General features: G+C 44.0%; 1 protein-coding gene across 4 annotated transcripts in view; it reads left to right on the forward strand.

The window, feature by feature from the left end:
* The first annotated feature begins 814 nt into the window (after positions 1 to 814).
* The window catches only part of BICD2 (BICD cargo adaptor 2), a 112305-nt gene continuing 91324 nt past the window's right edge, over positions 815 to 21795 (forward strand). For all 4 annotated transcript variants that reach the window (XM_088478687.1, XM_088478688.1, XM_088478689.1 and 1 more), the window contains exon 1: positions 815 to 1255. In XM_088478687.1, the coding sequence (XP_088334813.1) occupies positions 980 to 1255 (276 nt within the window). In that variant the 5' untranslated portion in view covers positions 815 to 979. The remainder of the gene's footprint in view (positions 1256 to 21795) is intronic.

Genomic DNA, 21795 nt, shown 5'->3' on the forward strand with positions numbered 1-21795 from the left:
ATACTACACAGTACTAAAGTACAAATATTAGCTATTCCCCTAAACTGGCATCTTGCCTGATTGTGAGTCGCTTGCAACTGCGTATGCGGCCAAATCTAGCAATCTTGCGCTTACTGTGCACATGTGCTGGGCTGCATATCCATCTTTGCAAATTTACACACGGATCTCAGCAGGGCCTATTAAGAGAGGAGGGGGCCCGTTCTCACTCCCCGTGAACACAGGCCCCTGGAGAGGCAAGTATAAAAACAATATAAGTATGGGTGCAGGGTGTGTGGTGTGGGCCCGCACACACTGCACCCATTATAAATACGCCTCTGGATCTCAGCGGACACTATGGGGTATATTTACTAAAGTGTGGGTTTATAGAAGTGGAGGCGTTGCCCATAGCAACCAATCAGATTCTAGCTATTATCTTCTAGAAGGTGCTGGATAAGTGATAAGTAGAATCTGATTTGTGCAATGAAAAAAAAATTAAAAAATTGATCGCTGGTGGGTTTTTTTATTGCAGAAAAACAATAGCCAGGAAAACCTGTTTACATTAGCTAAGCTCTGGCTGAGGGAAAGCCCTCTTACAGAACCTTACGTTCCCCACTACTCAGCAGGGAAGAGTAAATGTTGCTGCTTCCATGCCCTGCTGCAGAGTCCTGACTCCTGCCAGTGTTGCCTATAATAAATGTGGCCCCTTTCCAGCGCTGACTCACTACTGCGCATGCGCAGTGCCCATAGCTGACTTAGGGAACGTTAGCAAAGTGTCTTCACCACAAGCCGTCTCTCCCGACCGCTCCTCCACCTCCCGCACCGTATTTGTGTGTGGGTAGTTGTCAGACATTCCCCTCTTCATATCCCTGTAAGAAGGGTTCGGCTCGCTGCATTCCTGGCAGTGTCGGCGGCGGCGGCGGCGAGCACAGGGCGCAGGATGAGGGGGACTCGCTGCTGCTGCTGAGAACCGGGGTGCAGGGAGGACACCTCGCAGATTTGGATGACAGAAGAGAAGGGCCCTGCACCCCGCCCAGGGATGGCCCTGCTGATGGAGGAGGACGAGTATGACAGGCTGGTCATGCACTCGGGGTCGGACTGGTTGAGGACGGAAATTAAGCGGCTGTTCCAGGAGCTGGGGGAGACCACCCGGGAGAAGATCCAAGCGGCCGAGTACGGGCTGGTGGTCCTGGATGAGAAGCAGCAGCTGAAGCAGCAGTACGATGAGCTGGAGCTGGAGTACGAGACCGTCCGGCAGGAGCTGGAGCAGCTTAAGGAGGTGAGAAAGCAGCGAGCACAGACTTGCATCACTGGCACCACCATCCACTGCACATACAGGCATCACTGGCACCACTATCCACAGCACATACAGGCATCACTGGCACCACCATCCACAGCACATACAGGCATCACTGGCACCACCATCCACAGCACATACAGGCATCACTGGCACCACTATCCACAGCACATACAGGCATCACTGGCACCACTATCCACAGCACATACAGGCATCACTGGCACCACCATCCACAGCACATACAGGCATCACTGGCACGCACCACCATCTACAGCACATACAGGCACCACTGGCACCACCATCCACAGATTGCTGCACATACACTAAGGGCTGTACATTCTGGAATCACTGGCACCTACCCCATCCACAGGGTGTTGCACAAATTGGCATTACTGGCACCTACCACTATCCACAATTGGCAGCACATACTGACATCACCATCCACTGGGGACTGCATATATTGGCATCACAGGCACTTACCCCCATCTGCAGGTGGGTGCAGATACTGGTACCACCATCCACGGGGGCTGCACATACTGGCACCATACACTGGGGGCTGTATATACTGGCTTCACAGGCATCAGGGTCCTGCACAAATAAGCACCATTGGCACTTACCACCATCCACATGGGGCTGCATATATTTGCATCACTGGCACTTGCCCACATCGACAGGGGGCTGCATATATTGGCATTGCTGTCACTTAACCCCATCGGCAGGGGCAGCACATACTGGCATCACCATCCACAATGGGCAGCACATACTGGCATCACCATCCGTAGGGGACTGCACATACTGGCATCACCATCCGTAGGGGGCTGCACATACTGGCATCTCTAGCACCTACTGTCTACAAGGGACAGCCCATACTGCTATCGCTGGCGTTTACCATCCACATGGGACTGCACATACCTTTTATCTTCTCTCTGTCACCCTCATTTCTATCTAATACATACAGCACATGGGCATCTGCTTGCCACCATCACTGTGAGGGTGCTGCGCAGACTGGCAACTTCTTGGTTAGACATTGCCACTGTCCTTATGAGCCACACTGGTTGTTTGGTTATTTTCTGTTTTCAGACACCTACACTGACCGTTTCATCACTGCCCTTACTGACACCTTCTGATACTGCAATTGCCATCTACACATTTCCAGCCTCATTGACATTCACTTGCTTCCCCCTTTTTTTTTTTTTTTTTTTTTTTTTTTTTTACAGCCCTCATTAGCATGGGTATTGTTATCCATGCAGTCACCCATAATTTATATTAGGTCAGTGGCATTAATACTGCCATATACTCTTTTTCCCCACTACCACCCAGATTCTGCATTGGCCACTAATTTCGCCAGCTGTACTCCCTTCAGTAGTAACCTCAGTGTTGCAGCCTGCACCTACTAGCATAAATATTATCACCCTCTCAGTTTTCAGACAACTTTATCTGTTACAGAGTAATAGGCGTAACCTCATTCCCAATGTACACCTCATACTCCTGTAAAAAGACATATATGCCACTCAGTGTATCACAATGTGTCCTCCAGTGACTTCTCCCTATTGTATGCACAGACAGACTCCGCACTGCAGACTACCATCCGTGACTGAGCTCACACCCATTACACTTGGCCTTCACACCAATACTGCACATATTTCACATTACTGCCATTTTAGTACTGTGCAGAACTGTGTCTTTTGTATAAGTGCTGTGGATTTTATCAATGTATAAATTACATCTGTACGAGCATCTAAAAGACGTCTGGCCAGTGTAGGAAGCCATGCCAGCAGTCATAGGGTTAACTGTTCCCCTATGATGTTGCACAATTGACTTGTCATGGAAAAACATGGACGTACCAAATTTGCAATATATTTCTTGCAGTGATTTGGTGGGAAGAAGTCATGTATGAAAACGTCTTTGTTAAATAGATGTTATGATAAACAATGGGGGTTCGCCAAGTGTCTAAATTCCTGATGGCTATGATGAGGTATGCATTGTGTTCCTCTTGTCCCATGCTCTCATCCTTGGCGTCTCTTGGAATAAGCCAGCTCAGTGCTGCAATACTCATTGCAGTGTGTTGAGAAGATGTGGCATCATCCCCTGTGCTGGGAGTCTGCGCACACTGCCTGCCTACCCTTCCCAAGGCATCTGCTCAGCTCCCTCTTTCCCCTCCTCCATCCTCCTATGGATAAGGAGCTGCAGGGGGAAAAATAAACAGGCCGGGAAATGGATGCAAGTAATTTCTGTCCCAGCATTATGCAACATCTACTGGATAACTAGAATTAGATACATGGTTGTAAGAAAGATGTCTGCTTATACACTTTATTGTTATGGAGGTAAATAAAAGTTCGGTTTTCCTGTGTATTCCCTATCTACAGTGTCGTTTTTATCTCTCTCTGCTTCCTTTAGCGGCTGTTTAGATTAGAATATGCTAGTAAACAGATAGGAAATTACAATTTTGGAAAAACAGGAAGAGAATCATTGTATTGTATGCATACTTCTTGATATCTTTATAAATACTCCCGAGAGGCAGACACTGGCGGGTAGGTTTACTAAAGTGAGTTTTTAGAAATTATTATTATTATTATTATTATTATTATTATCATTTATTTATATGGCGCCACAAGGATTCCGCAGCGCCTTACAAAGTACAGAAACAAATGAGCACACAGGACAACAATTATTAACAGTACAGACAATGCAGGACAAGTACATGATTTATAAACAATGCTGCATAACACCTAAATAAGCAGCAGGGTGTCAGTAATCAGTTTTAGGTGCCACTGTAAATGAAAGTAAAAGTAAGGCAAGAAGAAGCACGTGAGGAAAGAGGGCCCTGCTCGTGAGAGCTTACATTCTGAGGGGAGGGTCAGACAAACAGGGGTGACACAGATGGGCTAGATAGTGAGGAAGGAGCATAGAGTAGTGGGTTAGGATGGGCGCTGGAGAGCATTGAGGAAGAAATGGGTCTTGAGGGCCCATTTGAAGATTAAGAGCCAGGAAGCCAAGTGACGGAGGAATTTTGCAGGAGCAGTGGTGTCAGAGGGGTATAGCCAGGGTTTGGTGATGGCAAGGAGAATCAAGGCATTGCAGATGAAGTGCTCATGAACGGAGACCAGTTTATTATAGACAAAACTGGCTTTCCAGAGGGAACAGGAGAGAGGGACAAAGTTAAGAGGCGAGAAGAGAATGAGATTATTAGGGTTGATGTAGTGTGGAGGTGTTATTGATCTAGAGAAGGAGGATAAGGAGTGTGGGGTTATGTGGCTGGCTTCTGAATGAGGAAGGGTGACAGCAGGTGGTGGGTAAGGTGGAGGTTTAGTGTGGTGTGGGGGGGGGGAAGGATAGGTAACTTGCAGAAAAGAGAGGGTGCAGAGTTTAGTGGTGGTGCAGCAGGACCATGGTGGACTATCAGATTCTAGCTGTTTTCTTATAGACGGTGCTAGTTGGATGTTAAGTAGAATCTGAGTGGTTGCTATGGGCAACATCTCCATTTCTAAAAACTCTCATTTTAGTAAATATGCCCCTGGTTCTCCAGGGACCTGCAGAGAAATAGGCTATATATATATATATATATATATATATATATATATATATATATATATATATATATATATATATATATATATATATAATATTTTGCTTCACTAAGTTATCAGTTCTGGAGTGCCACCTTCTTTTTGTTTTGCTGCATTAGGGGTGTGCTATCGCCAGGAAGGCACCCAAGCAAGGTCTGAGTGCCGGATTTGTTATATATATATATATAGCGTTCCCGCTAGGCTGTTTTAGCGGGGCGCGGCGCCCTGCCCTCCTTCTGGAGGGCAAAAAGCACCCTGCCCTCCAGGAGGAGGGCAAAAAGCGCCCTGCCCTCACAGCCTGCGGGAGCCGTTCTCACCCGCGGGACGCAGTGTCCCGCGGGTGGTGAAACATGCGGTGACCCGCATTCTCCCTGTCTGCAGGGCTTGGGGGCTGCCCGGCGTGTCTGTAAGTGCCGGGCACGCCCCCAAGAGTGACGAAAAGGGGACGCGTCTTATAGACATGCCCCCTTTTCCGATGACCGCGCCCCCTTCTCGGACGCAACGCGCGCGCGGGCATGCCCTCTCTAGCTCCGGCGCCCTGCCTCCCGCCGGAGCTAGAAGGAACACTATATATATATGTGTGTGTGCCATGCCAGTGCAGGGTTCTCTTCTCCTGGTCTGTCCTGTCTCCATCGCTGCAGTCCCACTGACACGGATGGGACATGTCATCCTCGATTATTATATGGATATATATTTATACATATATTACACTCAATGGCCACTTGGGGGGGAATTTAATTAGACGTGAGGGGATGTAGCAATTTTAAACCCTGTTAAGTCAGGAGATGTAGTTTACTACGACTAATGCCTTGGTCTGAGTTGCAGTAAACTGCGTTTTCCAACTTAAGTGCTGATTTTGATGTGGTAATACCGTGACTAGCCCCGAGGCATTAGCTAGCTTGGATTTCTGCTGGCACCTCAGGTGGGTGGAAGCAGAAATCTGCTAGTCGCTGCATTACAGCGCAGGCCATTGAATAGCTCCAGGCACTCATCCAAGGAGCAACATCCCCTCGCTTCTAATTGAATTCCCTCCTTTATGGGGTACACCATTTTAGTTTACCCTCCTTTTGCCCCTAGATTTTTTTATTCATGGCATGGATTCAGCAAGGTGCTGGAGTCATTACTTAGAGAGTCTGGTCCATGGTTGACATGACGCGTAATGCAGTTGCTGCAGATTCCACCATATCTCAAAGGTGTTTTAGTGGATTGAGATCTGGTGACTGTGGATGCCACTGGAATACCCTGAACTCATTGCCGTGTTTGTGGAACCACCTTGGGATGACTTGTCCTTTGTAACAAGCGTGTTATCTTGCTGAAAGTTTCCATTAGATGATGGGTAGACTGGTCCTAAAGGCATGAGCATGGCCAGCAGCAATACTAGGGTAGGTTGTGGCATTTGAACAACACTCAATTGGTATTAAAGGGTCTAATGTATTTCAAGAAACCTGCACCCTTACACCACCAGCCTGGATTTTTGACACAAAGTAGGATGGCTCTGTGGATTTATGTTGTTCACAACAAATTCTGACCCTCATATCTGCATGTTGCAGCAAAAATTGATATCCCTCAGACCAGGAGACGTTTTTCTACTCTTCAGCTGTTCAGTGTTGGTGAGCCTGGACCCACCGTAGCCTGAGTTTCCTGTTCTTAGATGGCACGAGAAGAATAACTCTATGTGGTCTTCTGCTAGTGTAGCCCATCCACTTCAAGGTTTAACATGCTGTCCATTCAGAGTTCTTCCTCTGCATACCACTGCTGTAACCATAGCCTCCCTGTCAGCTTAAGCCAGTCTTGCAATTCTCCTCTGACCTCTATCACTAACATGCTGTTTTTGAAGACCGAACTGATGCTTACTGGATGTTTTTTTGCGTTCTGTACCATTCTCTGTAAACTCTAGAGCAGGGGTCTTCAACCCATGGCCCACGGAGCTCTATTGGGTGGCCCGCCAACTGGGGGGAGCTCTTCCCCCGCGGCCAACTAACACGCTCCATTTGCCGGGCGTGCTGAGATTTTGTTACCAGTGGGCACCCGGCTCCCTACCTGCACCGCCAGCTGGGGCACCACTAATGGGGGCATTGCATAGAGTGCACTGCATAAGAGGCACCACTCCTGTGGGCACTACATAAGGGGCACTACCACTACTGGGGACACTTTAATAAGGGGCATTACCACTGTGGGCTCTACATAAGGGGCAGCACTACTGGGGGGACTGAATAAGGTATATTACCACTACAGGGGGCACTGCATAAGGGGCATTGCATTAGGGGCACTACTGCTGGGGGCATTGTATAAGGGGCACTACTACTGTGGGCATTGTGTATAAGGGGCACTGCTGTGTGTCATACATGAATAAAGGACACGACTATGTGGTGTAATGTGAATTGGTAGAATCAATATTGTGCTACTATGTGGCGTATAGCTTAGTGACCCTCGGGCTTCGTTGAATTTTTTAATGTGGCCCACACTGTGTAAAAGGTTGAAGACCCTTGCTCTAGAGCATGGGTGGGCATTCAGCGGCCCTCAAGCTGTTGTAGAACTACACATCCCAACATGCCTTGCCACAGTTTTGCTATTTGGCCATGCTAAAACTGTTGCAGTGCATGCTGGGATTTGTAGTTCAACAACAGCTGGAGTGCCGCTTATTGCCCACCCCTGCTCTACAGACTGCTGTGGATGGAAATGGTCATTCCACGTCAGTCAATTAGATCACCTTTCTTCCCCCATTGTGGTGTTTGGTCTCAAAAACAACTGAACCTGTTGACCATATCGGCATGCTTTTATACATTGAGTTTCTGCCACCTGATCGGCTGCTTAGATATTTGCATTAACAAATGGGTGTACCCAATAAAGTGGCAACTGAATGTTTGTGTTTGACAGTCACTCTTCCAGCAAGTCGCTCGATACCTGTATGGGTAGATGGCAGTGTCCAATCAGCTCATTTTAGCATCCTTTTAAAAGTTGTGCCTGAAGAATACAGAGGAGTGATGTGTATATAACTTTGCAGCAGAGGTGCAGAGTTAAGTTGATCGTCTCCAAAGGTCTGCTTTTGCATAACCGTTTTGCAGGTTGCCGTTGTGCATTGTATTTATAAACTTGTATTTTCAGGAATATACAGAGCTGGGGTGATGATGATCCCTATATTTGATGTGGGTAGAACTCTGGGCCTGATTCAGAGCCGGACGCTCTGACCAGAGCGCTCGCTCTGAATCAGGGCCGGCCTAGCTTAAAATGGAGCGGCCTCCTGGCCGCTCGCATAGCTGTGGGTGACCGCCCACAGCTTATGCGAGCGGCCAAAAAGATGGTCGCGATGGTCAAGACCATCGGGCTTGCGACGAGACCCTTGTGGTAGGGTCTCATCTGCCGCAAGCCCGGAGTGCTTTTTGCTCTATCAGAGCCAACCACACTCCCACTGACATCACTAGTGATGTCAGTGGGGCTGGACCCAGACGGTAGGCGTTCCCATGGGAACGCCTACCGCCCCCGGCACGCCCAACAAAGGGGGCATGCTGTCACTCACCATCGACAGCACGCCCCCTTTGGTGCGAGAGCCCGAGCGACGGCTTCCCCGTCGCTCACCGGGTCTCGCGCATGCGCACGACGGAGGCGCCTCCGTCGTGCGCATGCGCGAGACCCGGTGAGCGTTTGGGTAACATCGACCCGCTTGCGAGCGTACAGCGCTCGCGAGCGGGTCTAAATGAGACCCTCTGTCACCGTTTACACCCAATTTTAGCAAATATTGCTCCCCTCTCCTTAAGAGTTCTCCCTTTAATGTCTGTTGCATGGTAAACACTGTGCATTGGTCTTTGTAGCTGCTTACAGATTGTGTGCACTTTCTTGGATAAGTTTACTTAGGGCAGAAGTTGTTTGTATCATTTACTGCACACAGAATTGGCTTGGTCACTGTAGTCTCTTGCCGTCCTCGGAAGGTATTGTAGAAACACAAACCTTCGGATTGTTTATACCCTCAGAGTAGGGCAGCAACATTCTTGGGACATAGTAGGAATTGTTTAAACATTTTACTTTTCTATTCTTGTGTTAATAGTTTGAGCCATAACCCCAAGCACCAGTACAAGACTGTGAACAGGGGGTGTTTGATAAAAGATGAAGAACATTAACAATACTGTATAAACATATTTGCTTTGATGGGAGGGTAATAAATCCATAGTAGAACACCATTGCTCTAGCAGACGTACAGTGCTCTGGAGTGGCAAAGCAGTGATCTGCCTGCTGGATGGAAGCCAATGAATTGCAGCAATCTATCTTGTAGTGATTGGCTGCTGTCATATCAGAACTTCAGCCAATAAGAATCCAGAGAAGTTTTGCAAAATGCTGAATGTATTTGCCCATAGCCAGGGAATAAAGTTCAAAGATCAATCACTCCAAATTGCCACCAGATGTCATACCAATGTTCTTTTAAAAACCATCACAAAATGCAAATTCTAATCCAATTTTAAGTGTACAATTTCATATATACAGTGCTGTGCAAACGTTTTTGGCAGTTGTGGAAAAAATGCTGCAAAGTAGAATGCTTTCAAAAATAGAAGTGTTAATGGAAAAAAAAAGAAAATATATATATATTATAATATAATTTTTATTCCTCAATTAATAAAATGCAAAGTGAATGAACAGAAATCTAATTCAAATCAATATTTGGTGTGACCAGACCACACTTTGCCTTCAAAACAGCATCAATTCTTTTAGGTACACTTGCACACAGTTTTTGAAGGAACTCTGCAGGGAGCTTGTTCCAAACATCTTGGAGAACTAACCACAGATCTGTGGATGTAGGCTTGCTCAAATCATTCTGTCTCTTGATCTAATCCCAGACAGGCTTGATGTTGAGATCAGGGCTCTGTGGGGGCCATATCATCACTTCCAGGACTCCTTGTTCTTCTTTACGCTGAAGATTGTTCTTAATGACATTGGCTGTATATGTTTGGGGTTATTGACCTGCTGCAGAATAAATTTGGAGCCAATCGGATGCCTTACTGATGATATTGCATGATGGATAAGTATCTGCCTGTATTTCTCAGCATTGGGGACATCAAGAAATGGGCAATGTTGATTGTAGATGCAGTGGTCGGCCAAGGAAACTTCGTGCATTAGATGAAAGACACATCATGCATACTTTTCTTCAAAATCGGAAGATCTCCAGCAGTGCCGTCAGCTCAGAACTGGCAGAAACCAGTGGGACCCAGATACACCCATCTACACGTCTGGCCAGAAGTGGTCTTTATGGAAGAACGGTGGCCAAAATGTCATACTCTTGACAAGGAAGCAAGGCCAAGCGACTCAATTATGTAGGAAAACATAGGAACTGGGGTGCAGAAAAATGGAAGCTGGTGCTGTGGACATATTAGTCAAAATGAGTACAATAATGAGAGTCTGCAGGCAGCAGTGAAGCATGGTGGAGGTTCCTTGCAAGTTTGGGGCAGCATTTTGGCAAATGGATTTCTTCTTTTTTTTTTTTTTTTTCTCAATTAACAAAATGCAATTAACACTTCTGTTTTTGAAAGCATTCCTACTTTGAAGTAATTTTTTCACGCCTGTCTCAAATTGTTGCACAGCACCGTGTGTGGGTGTGTGTGTGTGTGTGTGTGTGTGTGTGTGTGTGTGTAATAAATAAATAAATATATATCTATATCATATATTATTTTTTTTTTAATGCACAAGTGGAAGCTGCTGTTTTTATTGCTTAGGTGGCCTCAGTGACCAAACTACTGATATATAATGGTGGACAAAAAAATTTTTTGGATTTATAATACTACATTCTTGGCATATACATTAATATGCAAAATTAGTAATATTTCCATCAGCTAAATAGATCTGACTACAAACTGCAGCATTCACTCTAGTTAATATGGATACAAAGTAATTAGGCATTTCTCTATTGTATTATATTAATACCCTGTGCTGCAGTTGCAGGAAGATAAGAGATCATAATTGGGACATTTTCATTTGATATAATACTGTATATAATTTATTTTTAATTTCTGGTGTATATGAAGTTATTATAGTCCTCGGTGAGCGATTGTAAAAATGTCAGGGTTACAGGTGGCAGTTATTGGGTCACTTAGATCACAAGTTGTCTCTGGTTAGACTTCCAATGTTGAAAATGAAAGTACAAGGTCTTCTCTCCGCATAGTGGCACATCATTACTTAGCTATATCTGGTTGCTGTAGAAATCATATATATATTTTTCCAGTTCTGTCTTGTCTGAAGTACATGCGCTCACGCAGGCCCCTCTTATGTGTCCCTCTACAAATAATTAGGACTTTGATAAATAGTTGGTATTTTAGGAATGTGAAGCAATTTAGTGACAAGAATTCAGCAGTCTGAAAAGGTAACGCAAGTCAAATATTTTCTTGTGCCAGATCGTTACTAAGCCCTGGGGCAAGCATTGAGGTGTTTACCGGTTATACAGTAACCCTTTTTTCAGTTCAGGTATATCATGTCTGTATATGTTCTCTCAAACTTATGTTTATAAACCATGTCCTTGTCCTACATTGTTTTGTATTACTATTAACTGTTTTTCTTGTGTGCTCATTTATTTACTGTGTAAGGCGCTGCAGAACCTTTGTAGCTCCATATAAATAAAGGATAATAATAATAAACTAGCGAAAGACTTTGTACATCTACACTATGAACGGCCACACGGCTGTGAGTTTGTATAGGTGGTGTAGTGGACACAATCGGTTGGGTTTGTACTGTGGTATGTGACATATTGTTGTAACTTTCACATTTCTGTTACTATGTATAAAAATATGCACACCGCCTGCACAGTGGGGCTGATGTAGAATTTGACACATTTCGTGCCAAAAAAAAAAAAAAAAATGCTATCCTCCCATACGCCCAAATAAACCAATACAGATTTTGTGCAGCTTTCAGAGAGCTGTTTCCAGGTCTAAAAACTGTAGCATATATGTCTGTTTGTTTCATGCTCGGAGAGAACAGTGAGGCCAGTAAAACCGGTGTTATATGCACCTTCTGGAATCGGTATGTAAAGACGGCTGTCGGAATGCCTCCTGTCAAAATACTGACCGTGGCATCCAGATGGTTGATATCCCATCCCCTAACCCTTTCTTTTTGTAGTTTTACCCTAACCCTCCCCCTAGGGGTGCCTAACCCTAACCCCCCTGCCAAACTTAATGGTAATACCGCTATGCTACCTAAACCTACCCTCCCCCCACCCCCCCCCTGCGGCTAACACTAAGGGTGCTCCGCACTTGCCTCATTCAGGCTGGCGTCCTTCTGGATTCCGGCCTCAGGATTAAGATAGGCGTCAGTATCACCTATCTTAAGTCCTATGGCGGGATTTAGACCGCCGGCCACCGGTCTCATAACTACATCCCGTACCTGCTTTATGCCAGCAGATGTGGCATGACTGTGTTGAAAGAAAATGTAAAAGTATACAACTTGTACTCGATATAGTACTTTAATTGACATGTACATAAGACAGGCGCTGATGTCTGGATAGTAGGGCCTGATTCAGCTAATGCATCCATGGCTGCGATTATTATTTTTTTTTTTCCAGGGTTGGCAGCTGCGCTAATATGCATATGCTAGTTTCAGCCCTCTCTTTGGGCAGGATGCATGAGGCGTCACATTCAGGATGTGATGCATCCCGCCAGCCTTCGCATGCATGCCGGCTTTAGTTACACCGGTATTCATGGAGAAAATGGCAAAGAACCGCTCTCCCGGTAAGAGCTGTCCTTTGCGAATGAGAGACTTCTGGGTCTATGCAGGATGCGCGTGCTGCGGAGGGTGCTGGGAGAGATACGATTGGATCCCTCTCACAGGACTCTGCGGAAGAAGCGCATAGGCGTCTATAGGGTAATGCCATCAGAAGATGGAGTTACCCACCGCATCCAAGCTCCGGAATGCATCACCTTCTGGGGATTGGTGCATATGAGAATCCCGCCCTTTGGGGTCTATTTACTAAGCAGTGATAAGAAAGTGATAAGGTGCCAGCCAATCAGCTCCCAACTGTCATCTCACAGGCTGTGTTTGAAAAATGACAGTTGGGAGATGATCGGCTGGCACCTTATCACTTTTCACTCTGTCTCCTAACACTGCTTAGTAAATAGACCCCTTTGTGTACTAGCGTGTAACAGACAGTGCAAGTCCTGAGACGCCCACCTTCAATGACCATGGTTCTGTAAGAGAGGGGTGATTTGCGGGATGAGTTCTGCGGACATAGTAATTTCCATGAGTAACCAAATTCGGTATCCTGTCAGAATGTCAACAGTTACCATGTGAACATTCATTATGTATATGTGTGTGTGTATATGTATGTATGTGTATATATGTGTATGTGTAATATATATATATATATATATATATATATATCGCCGCATAATATGCGTGATCATAATATATAATCTAGAGAAGTGTTCCCATTCTCTTTCTGACCCTTAGACAGTGGCTTTACTAATATATTTCTGGGTCCTGGCGGTCACGTGAGGTGCTGTTCTGGCGGGGATGAGTGGCATTCCTTTCAGCAAGTACTCTCCTCCAATCCCTACCCATAATCCCTAACCATCCCCCTCATGGCTCCATGTTGAACCAAGGAATGCCACTCATCCCCGCCAGAAATGGGAACACTTCTCTAGATTATATATTAAGATCACGCATATTATGCGGCTCTATATAGAGAATATGTAGTCCTTCACATCGGTCCCTGTCGCAGTGGAGGTTACACACACACATATACTAGGGCTAATTTTTTGTCAGCATCCAGTTGACCTACCAGTATATTTTTGGATTGTTGGAGGAATCCAGAGCAATCCCATGGAAACTCGGGGAGCATATATAAACTCTACACAATTAGGGCCTTGGTGAGTCATAGGCAAGACCTTAGTGCTGTGAGGCTGCAATGCTAATCACTACACCAACCATGCTGCCCTTATACGTGAAGAACCTCTAAAAGCTAAGAACATGTTTTGAGGTTGTGGTTCACTTAACTACATATATTGTTGTTGTGCACAAGGTTCTTATATTAGAGTGCACAGGTACGTTTTATTTTATTTCCTTTTAGACTTTGTGTATCCAGAAAGACTGGACGATAATATTCTGAATATTTTGTTCTGTTGTTTAATAATGTTTCAAATATGACATGTGTTTTTTTTTTTTTTTTTCTTCCTAGCTGTAGACCAGGGTTGGGGAACGTTTTTTCTGCCGAAGGCCATTTTGATATACATAACATTATTTGCGGCCCGTGTTAGCCACGCCCCCTCAGTGTGACATCAAACAGGGGCGGAGCCACAAACGCCAGAGATTACAGCAATGCCCGGAGTGTGATGGTCTGAAGCGTCCTAAGCACACCCCAGACTGCACTGCTGCATAGAATCTGGCTGCAGGGTGCCATTCTAGCCACCCTGATAGCCAGATGAGGCTAGCAGAAAAAAGCTCAGAGGGCCAGAACAAATGATTCCGCGGACCTTATACGCCCCCGGGCCTGAGGTTCCCCATCTCTGCTGTAGACTATGGGTCAAGCTCGACTTCTATTAAGTTTACAACTTACAATGTAGTGAAAGTTTCTGTCCTTTGTATATTTATACCATAGAGAGACAAGTGTCATATAAAATCGCCCATCTAGCACGCTGTGCTCTGGTACTGTACGGATGTTCCTGTATTTGAAGGGGATCCGTAGAAACAACAATAACATGACACACACACTAGAAACATGATCTTGTTCTCCTGCAGGGTACTGTATGCGTTCGCCCTTGCAGGGACAATACTATTCTTTATACCTCCACCAAACTGCCAACTTCCATGTTACTAAGTGCAAATATATAGAGGCTACATTATATTTGTGTGTGTTTGGCTTTGTGCTGACTGGCAGACCATGGTTTTTACTGAACACACACAACATATGCAAAAAACTACAGTGAAATATATCCATCTCCCAACTTATCAGCTTGATGTCTTCTAGTGGAAAAAACCTCATGTATGAAGCTGTTGCCTTGTTGTATACAGTGAATGAATTCTGCATCTTACAAACACCAACAAATTGCTGTGGATGTTGCCATGGAAAATTCAAAACGAATCCTCTTTGCGCCTAATAAGGGAGCCGGGTATTTGTAATGGAGCATACACACGGTCAGACTTGTCAGACTTGTCAGATTTGTCAGATGAACGATTTGAACGATTGAACGATTTTTGACTGCATTAAAATGAATGGAATCGTCCAAGTCTGACTGCAAACACATCAGATGTCAGATATCGTTATCTGACAAACGGGAACGCGCATCGTTGATCGTCCATCGTTCAGGCATGTCAGATATGTGAGATTTTCCTTCAGATATTAACGACTGAACGATTTTTAAATCGTTATCGTTCATATCTGAAGGAAAAATCTGACCGTGTGTATGCACCATTAAGCTGCATACACACAACGATTTTGTTACCAACGATTTTATGAACGATTTTATGAACGATTTTCTGTCAGATTATGTTTCAGATTTTTTAAAGTGTAATGAACGATTTTTATGAACTACAAACGATTTTTGCATATTCCCTTAATGAAAATCGTTCAGTTGACAAGTCTGACTGAACTACAAACTACAAATGTGCATGAACGATAATCGTTCATCATTTGACTCAGAAAGTGAACGATTTTTCAAACGATTATCGTTAAACTATATCGTTTAACGATAATCATTAAAAAAATCGTTGTGTGTGTATGCAGCTTTAAACACACCCAGTGGGCTCTAGGAATTTATTTTAACATCTAGCATACTAATAGCAGCTATATAGCTCTGCTCTCGCCAAATATCTGAGTCTAGTCTTATGACAACACTACCTGGAGGGGAAGGACTGTGCTGTTCAAGACAACCCTGCAACATGAATGTGTAATAACTGTTTAAGAAGTCTATGTACTAATAATCGCTGTATTGCCGCAAATTATTATCTACTCAACTCGCAGGGGAAATTAAAATTTTTAATGAAGATATCCCTGCTATGTTCAAAGGGGAACTCATAGGGACAGCGCTTGCGGTAACAGCTGTCCCTGCGAGTTATATCTCTTGCAAATTGTAGAAGTCTTTCCCAGAAGTGAAAGACTTTCTCCTGGAGAAGCTGACATTGCGCATGCGTACAGCGTCAGTCTCCGTGGGCTGCGGGGGAGTGATTTGGAGATCTTTCTCCTGCACCTGGAGCTTCCATAGGTTTACAGTAGTTTGCACCATGTGAAGAAGGTGTCAACTCCGAAAAACTTTGCGTTCTGGAGATTAGTACATAACGGTCAGATCGCAGTTCCCATTGATAATAATGGGGACTGGGAACTGAAGTGCTAAATTTCTGTGAAATCTCCTGCATTGTGTTATTAGTACATAGGATCAATACATGTAATCATGCAGAAACTGCAGTTTCTGTATCACTTTATGTGACAAACAGCTTGATACATAGGCCCCTAAGTCTCCAGTTTTTTTTTTTTTTTTTGCTTTTGTTATTTAATACTCTGAGCATGTGCAGAGGATAAGGACCCTTAAAATGTCTATACATTTAAGCCAGTTAATGTTGTTCTGATCTAAACCTTTAGAAAACCGAACGGTGTGCTTTGATTATTGTATGTAATGCATGACACCGATAGGGGCTGATGTACAGTTGCATGCATGTCTGTTTTGTGGATTGATCTTGTGTAGTTTTTATTTGTACTGTGTATGCCCGGTAGCTGAACGTATGTTACAAAGGGCGATACAGAGTCCTTACGCGACTTGGTTGCATTTCCACTTGCAGCTATAAGGGGCGTAGCTTGGTGGTAATGGTAATTCGTGTGTAGGCTATATTTAGTAAGGGTATGTCGCTGGAATTACGGGCTTATGGAGAGGTGTGCGTATGCACCATGGACAGGGCTGGTTAGGTGCAAAGTAACTGCAATTGGTTCCGACTTGTGCCCATCTCTGAAATTGACACACAGGAGGTGATTCACTTGTTTTCAAACTCTATTACATACAGTGGGCAGCAGCAATGCAACGTCCAATATAGTCAAAAGAACAAGTCCTGTGACTGAGGCACGAGGTTCTTCTTGGTTTGTGCCTCATGCCATATAAGTACAAGTTCAGGTGATACTACAGATTCTTAATACATTACACCAGGGGTGGGGAGCCTTTTTTCTGCCGAGGGCCATTTTGATATATATAACATTACTCACGGGCCCGCTGCAGGCCATGCCCCCTCCGCGTGAGATCACACAGGGGCAGGACCACAATTGTCTGTGCTTGCAGCAATGCCCTGAGCATCCTAAGGATGCTCCAGGGAGCTGTAAGGGCAGCGGTGTGACCGTCTGAAGCATCCTAAGGACGATCCAGGCGGCACTGCTGCATAGATTCTGGCTGCAGGGTACCATTCTAGGCACCATGCTACCCAAATGAGGCTAGAAGAAAAAAAAGCTCAGAGGGCCAGACCAAATGATTCCGAGGGCCATACACCAATATTTCTTCTGCTTACAAAATGGCTACTACAGCTTTGTTTATGTTAGCAATGGATACATTAATAATTTCCATGAATTAATTTTGGGATTATTGATGCACATGTGACAACACAGCAACATGTCATTGTTCCTGGTTTATAGAAGCTTGGCGAGTTCTGTCTGTATGTGAATGCGTTGCCTGCTATCTAGCATTGTAAGTAATGACTAATCGGATGCTGGGAGAGAGACCCCCATGATGTGTGATTCATATCCTAAGTATTTCCATTGGTAGCCAAGCAACCAGGCCACTTACTTATAAAAACAATCATTTTGTATGGATAAAATCCTCACCACATTCATAAAATAGAGAAGTGTGAAGCAAGAACTGTGTAGTACATAGAAAATGTTTATTTCATTAGCTGTTACTTGTGATAGGTCCAGAGATCATATGTGGCCAGAATCCTTTTCTGTAATGTGTTTCCAGACTTGCGCCCCTTGGGGTATTGGTATATTTCAAGGTGTTGCTTAGTGCTCCCTTGCATATAGGTAATGTCTTTATAGAGCAGTCTGACAGGATAGCGGATCCTTTAGTGGTCCTGTTCTTCATGAAATGTAGGGGTGGTCGACTCCTTCCCCCTTGCTTGTAATGAACCTAGAGGAAGCACTTCTTATGGTCAGCTGTGACCCCTGCGGCCTGACGTGTCGCTCATTATAAGTGGTCTGGCGTCTTGGCTTGTCGTTGGTAGAATAAGACTGGTCTTAGCATTTGGGTGAAAAGAAAAATGATGTGCACCTGCATAGTAAGCATGGTATCTCTGGTGAGCGGCAAAATTAATAAAGGATTTAGGTCTGTCTGTCTCTCTATTTGATTATCATGGCTAGAGGACCACAGTACCGGATAACTATATGCCAATTGGATGTTTATAGAATTATTCATGCAGAACATTATATAGATCTCAGTGGTCGGATAATATTCTACATCTCCTAAATTGTCTTAGAAGAAATGATGCGTGGTAGATATACCTCTTGTTTGTTTTTGTGTGACACCCCCCCCTCCCCCTTTTTTTTGTGTGCAAATGTGCTGTACCCTATAGCATCCATAGACTAAAGATGGGTACATATTGTTCACTCTAGCTCCAGCGGCAAGCAGGGCGCCGGAGCTAGAGAGGGCACTTCCGTGCGCACACCCGTAAAGGCGGTGTGGCAATTGGAAAAGGGGCGTGTCTAAGACGCATCCCCTTTTCGTCACTCTTGGGGGCGTGCCTGGCACTTACGGGCACGTCGGGCAGCCCCCAAGTGCTGCCGACAGGGAGAATAGATGCCGGGCGCATGCGCCTGGTGTCTATTCTCCGGCGGTATCCGGGTCACCGCACATTTCCCCACCCGCGGGACACTACGACCGCAGACTGTGAGGGCAGGGCCTAGCGGGAACGCTATACTATAATGCTGGGTACACACTGACAGCTAATATTGGCCGGTCAGTTGATCGGCCAATATATCGTGTGTGTGTGTGTGTGTGTGTGCATCGGCCAGTGTGTACCAGTTATGTGTCTGAACGATGTCGGTTACAAAAAAAAAAAGGTGCATCAAATTTGGGGTACATGAAAATGGGTGCAAGCATATTTTTAAGTCCCTAAGGTGCATTTTTAAAATTCTACTACCCGCAATGAAGAAAACACCTGCCGCATACTTGGGAATCCCCTCTGAATTAATTTCGTTAGTTTCAAACTTGTTCCCCATATTTAAACTTTATTTTTTTTTGGGGGGGGGGGGGGGTCCCGATTTTTTTTTTATATTTTTTTTTTTAAAAAAAAGTTTTTTTTTCTTTAGGGGACTCTCCCAGGGGTGCAGTGTGTGTGTGTGTGTGTTGTGTGTGTGTGTATGTATATATATATATATATGTGTGTGTGTGTGTGTGTGTGTATATATATATATATATATATATATATATATATATATATATATATATATATATAATTTTTTTTTTTTTTTTTGCTGGGGTGACACACCCATATGGGATCACAATAATCCTCTTCACGCAAAAGTAGAAACAAAGGGGGGGTAGCACTCACCAGTCTTCTTAAAAACATCTCTTTATTGCATCTCAGTAAAAATGTTACAACATTTCAAAATCAGACGTTTCGGTCCTGTGAATAGACCTTGACAAATGTAACATTTTTACTGAGATGCAATAAAGAGATGTTTTTAAGAAGACTGGTGAGTGCTACTCCCCCTTTATTTCTCCCTCTCCCTCTCCCTCTCCCTCTCTCCCTCCAACTTTTCCACTCAGATGAGGATTTTTACCATAATGGTGTGTACTACGTTCTCCCAAATTGTACAGGGTGTCAGCTAAACCTAGTGAGAATGGGCCTTTGGAAGGGCCCTTGTATGTGAATGATTTAAATATACCAGGTCTTAAGCGACTAACGTATACATTATAACCAGTGTTGTGTAGACGTGCAAAAAATGATGCATTAATAAATAAAATATATGAAATATGCTGTGACAAAATATTAAAAATTCCTCAATTTAATATTAAACTATGAAAACACACAAAGACAAATAAATGCTCATAGATATCTTGTTCCTGTTCACAGGAATTTAGCCAAACAATTCATACATAAGCACATATGTGCAAATTTTCAATATAAAGTGCAAGGATAGTGCTAATAAATATTTAAAAAGACAACCTTTTAAGCATATACAATTACAGTAAATTAATAGTACAAATATAGAAATATAAATAAAAGCACAGGAGGGTACACACATATGAAAAATGATAAACAATTAAAAACTTTAAGAAAAACGTTTCTAAAAGTTTTTTAAAATTGCTTTAAAATGTATTAGAATAGCTTGAAAGAATTCATATGATGCTTATCTGTGATCAGTTCATTTCAGGCAAGAGGCAGCTGACCCAACGCATTTCATCCATTACTGGACTTCATCAAGGGATTCTGCCCTTTTGTTTTCGACCACCTATTCAGTGGTGAAAAGTTATCCCCGTTTTTTTTTTTTCAAAGACTTTTCGCACTGCCGAAAAGTCTTTGAAAATTGAATACGGGGATATTGAAAATAGGCGAAAATGACGTCATCGGTGATAAATGATCGCCTTTTCACTTCAAATTGAATATGGCCCTTAGACGGCTTTTTGCGTCCCTTCTCTTTACCATTTACTATTTTTGAGTTGGTCCTATGAGCAGACTTGCCCACCGATGCACCAGACACACAAGCCCTTCTGGTTGCCTCATTTGCAGTGCACACTTTGAGAAAGTGTGACTGTGCATTCATATTTTTCTTATTAGGGCCACAGTGTGTGTCTGCACTCTCTGGCATTTGCTAATCAAGTTGCTTTATTTAATTGTGTGTGTGTGTGTGTGTGTGTGTATATATCATAACCTCATCTTCTTGCTCATACTATGCATTCCTAGCTGTTAAAACCAAAGAGCCATCAGATGCAAGTGTACTCTGCAAGGTCAGATTGGTTTGAGAAAGACCTGAATATGCATGGCTGCTAATGGCATGTGTCCTGGCCTTAATGGCGTCCGTTCTCTCTGTGACACAGCTAGGAATGAACGCCGCTGGTCCTAGTGATACAGGCGTGCTTTTTTTTTTTTGTTAATCACTTTTTTCCACATTTTCCGTAAACAATTAAAAATGTATTACACACACACACAAGCTGGAACAAGCCTGTCAGTGCAGGCTGAGATGTTATCTTGTTTTATTGCACCACAAAAAAAAATAGAATTAATTACTGTCTGGATGGAGTTTGTATGTTCTCTCACCGTGTTTGCAGGTATTTCTTTCCATATTCCCAAAAATATACTACAGGTAGTAGGTAGTGGCTTTGGGCAACATTGATGCTAGTTGTATTTGTGGGCTAGAAGTGAATAAATCTAAACCTTCTCTGCAAAGTACTGTATAATATGGTGGCTCTATATAATAGAATAGAAATAATATTACTAATTTATATATGCTTTAAACCTCTCGCTCTCCCCCATCTCTCTCCCTCCTTTTGTAATTCATTCTTTACCCCTGTACCATGCCATACCCCACTCTCCACTAGTCTCCTTCTCTTATTTTATTTATTTTCCACCATCGCCCCACTATAATTTAAGGAGTATCCAATTAGCAGCGCTAAAGTCACTGCTAATTGATCGCGGCGGGGCTATTCAATTAGCCCCAAAGTGCTGCCTGACGTCAGCGCTAATCGTGGCTATTTCTCAGGACCTGTTGTGTCCCAAAAAATAATCCACGATAAGTGCCGTCTTTTCACCACCTAAATGGCGAAAACACATCGGTCCGCACCCTTATCGCGGATTCTATGTGTTTTCGGGAGAAATATCCTATTATTTCAGCCGAAATACTAGGATAAGGGGAAAAAAAAAAGATTGGCGAAAAACTGGGCTAATCGGTGAAAAATCCCCGTTTTTCGCCAATCACGGCTAATTGGATAGCCCCCTTCATCTTCCCATTCGCTTATTGTGCCTCCTCCTCTGCTGTTTGTTGCCTCGTACACAAGCAGTGAATAGAGGAAATGTTGTCCC

This window comes from Taudactylus pleione, unplaced genomic scaffold (assembly GCF_031769625.1).
Source record: "Taudactylus pleione unplaced genomic scaffold, aTauple2 ptg000217l, whole genome shotgun sequence".
Lineage (NCBI taxonomy): Eukaryota > Metazoa > Chordata > Amphibia > Anura > Myobatrachidae > Taudactylus > Taudactylus pleione.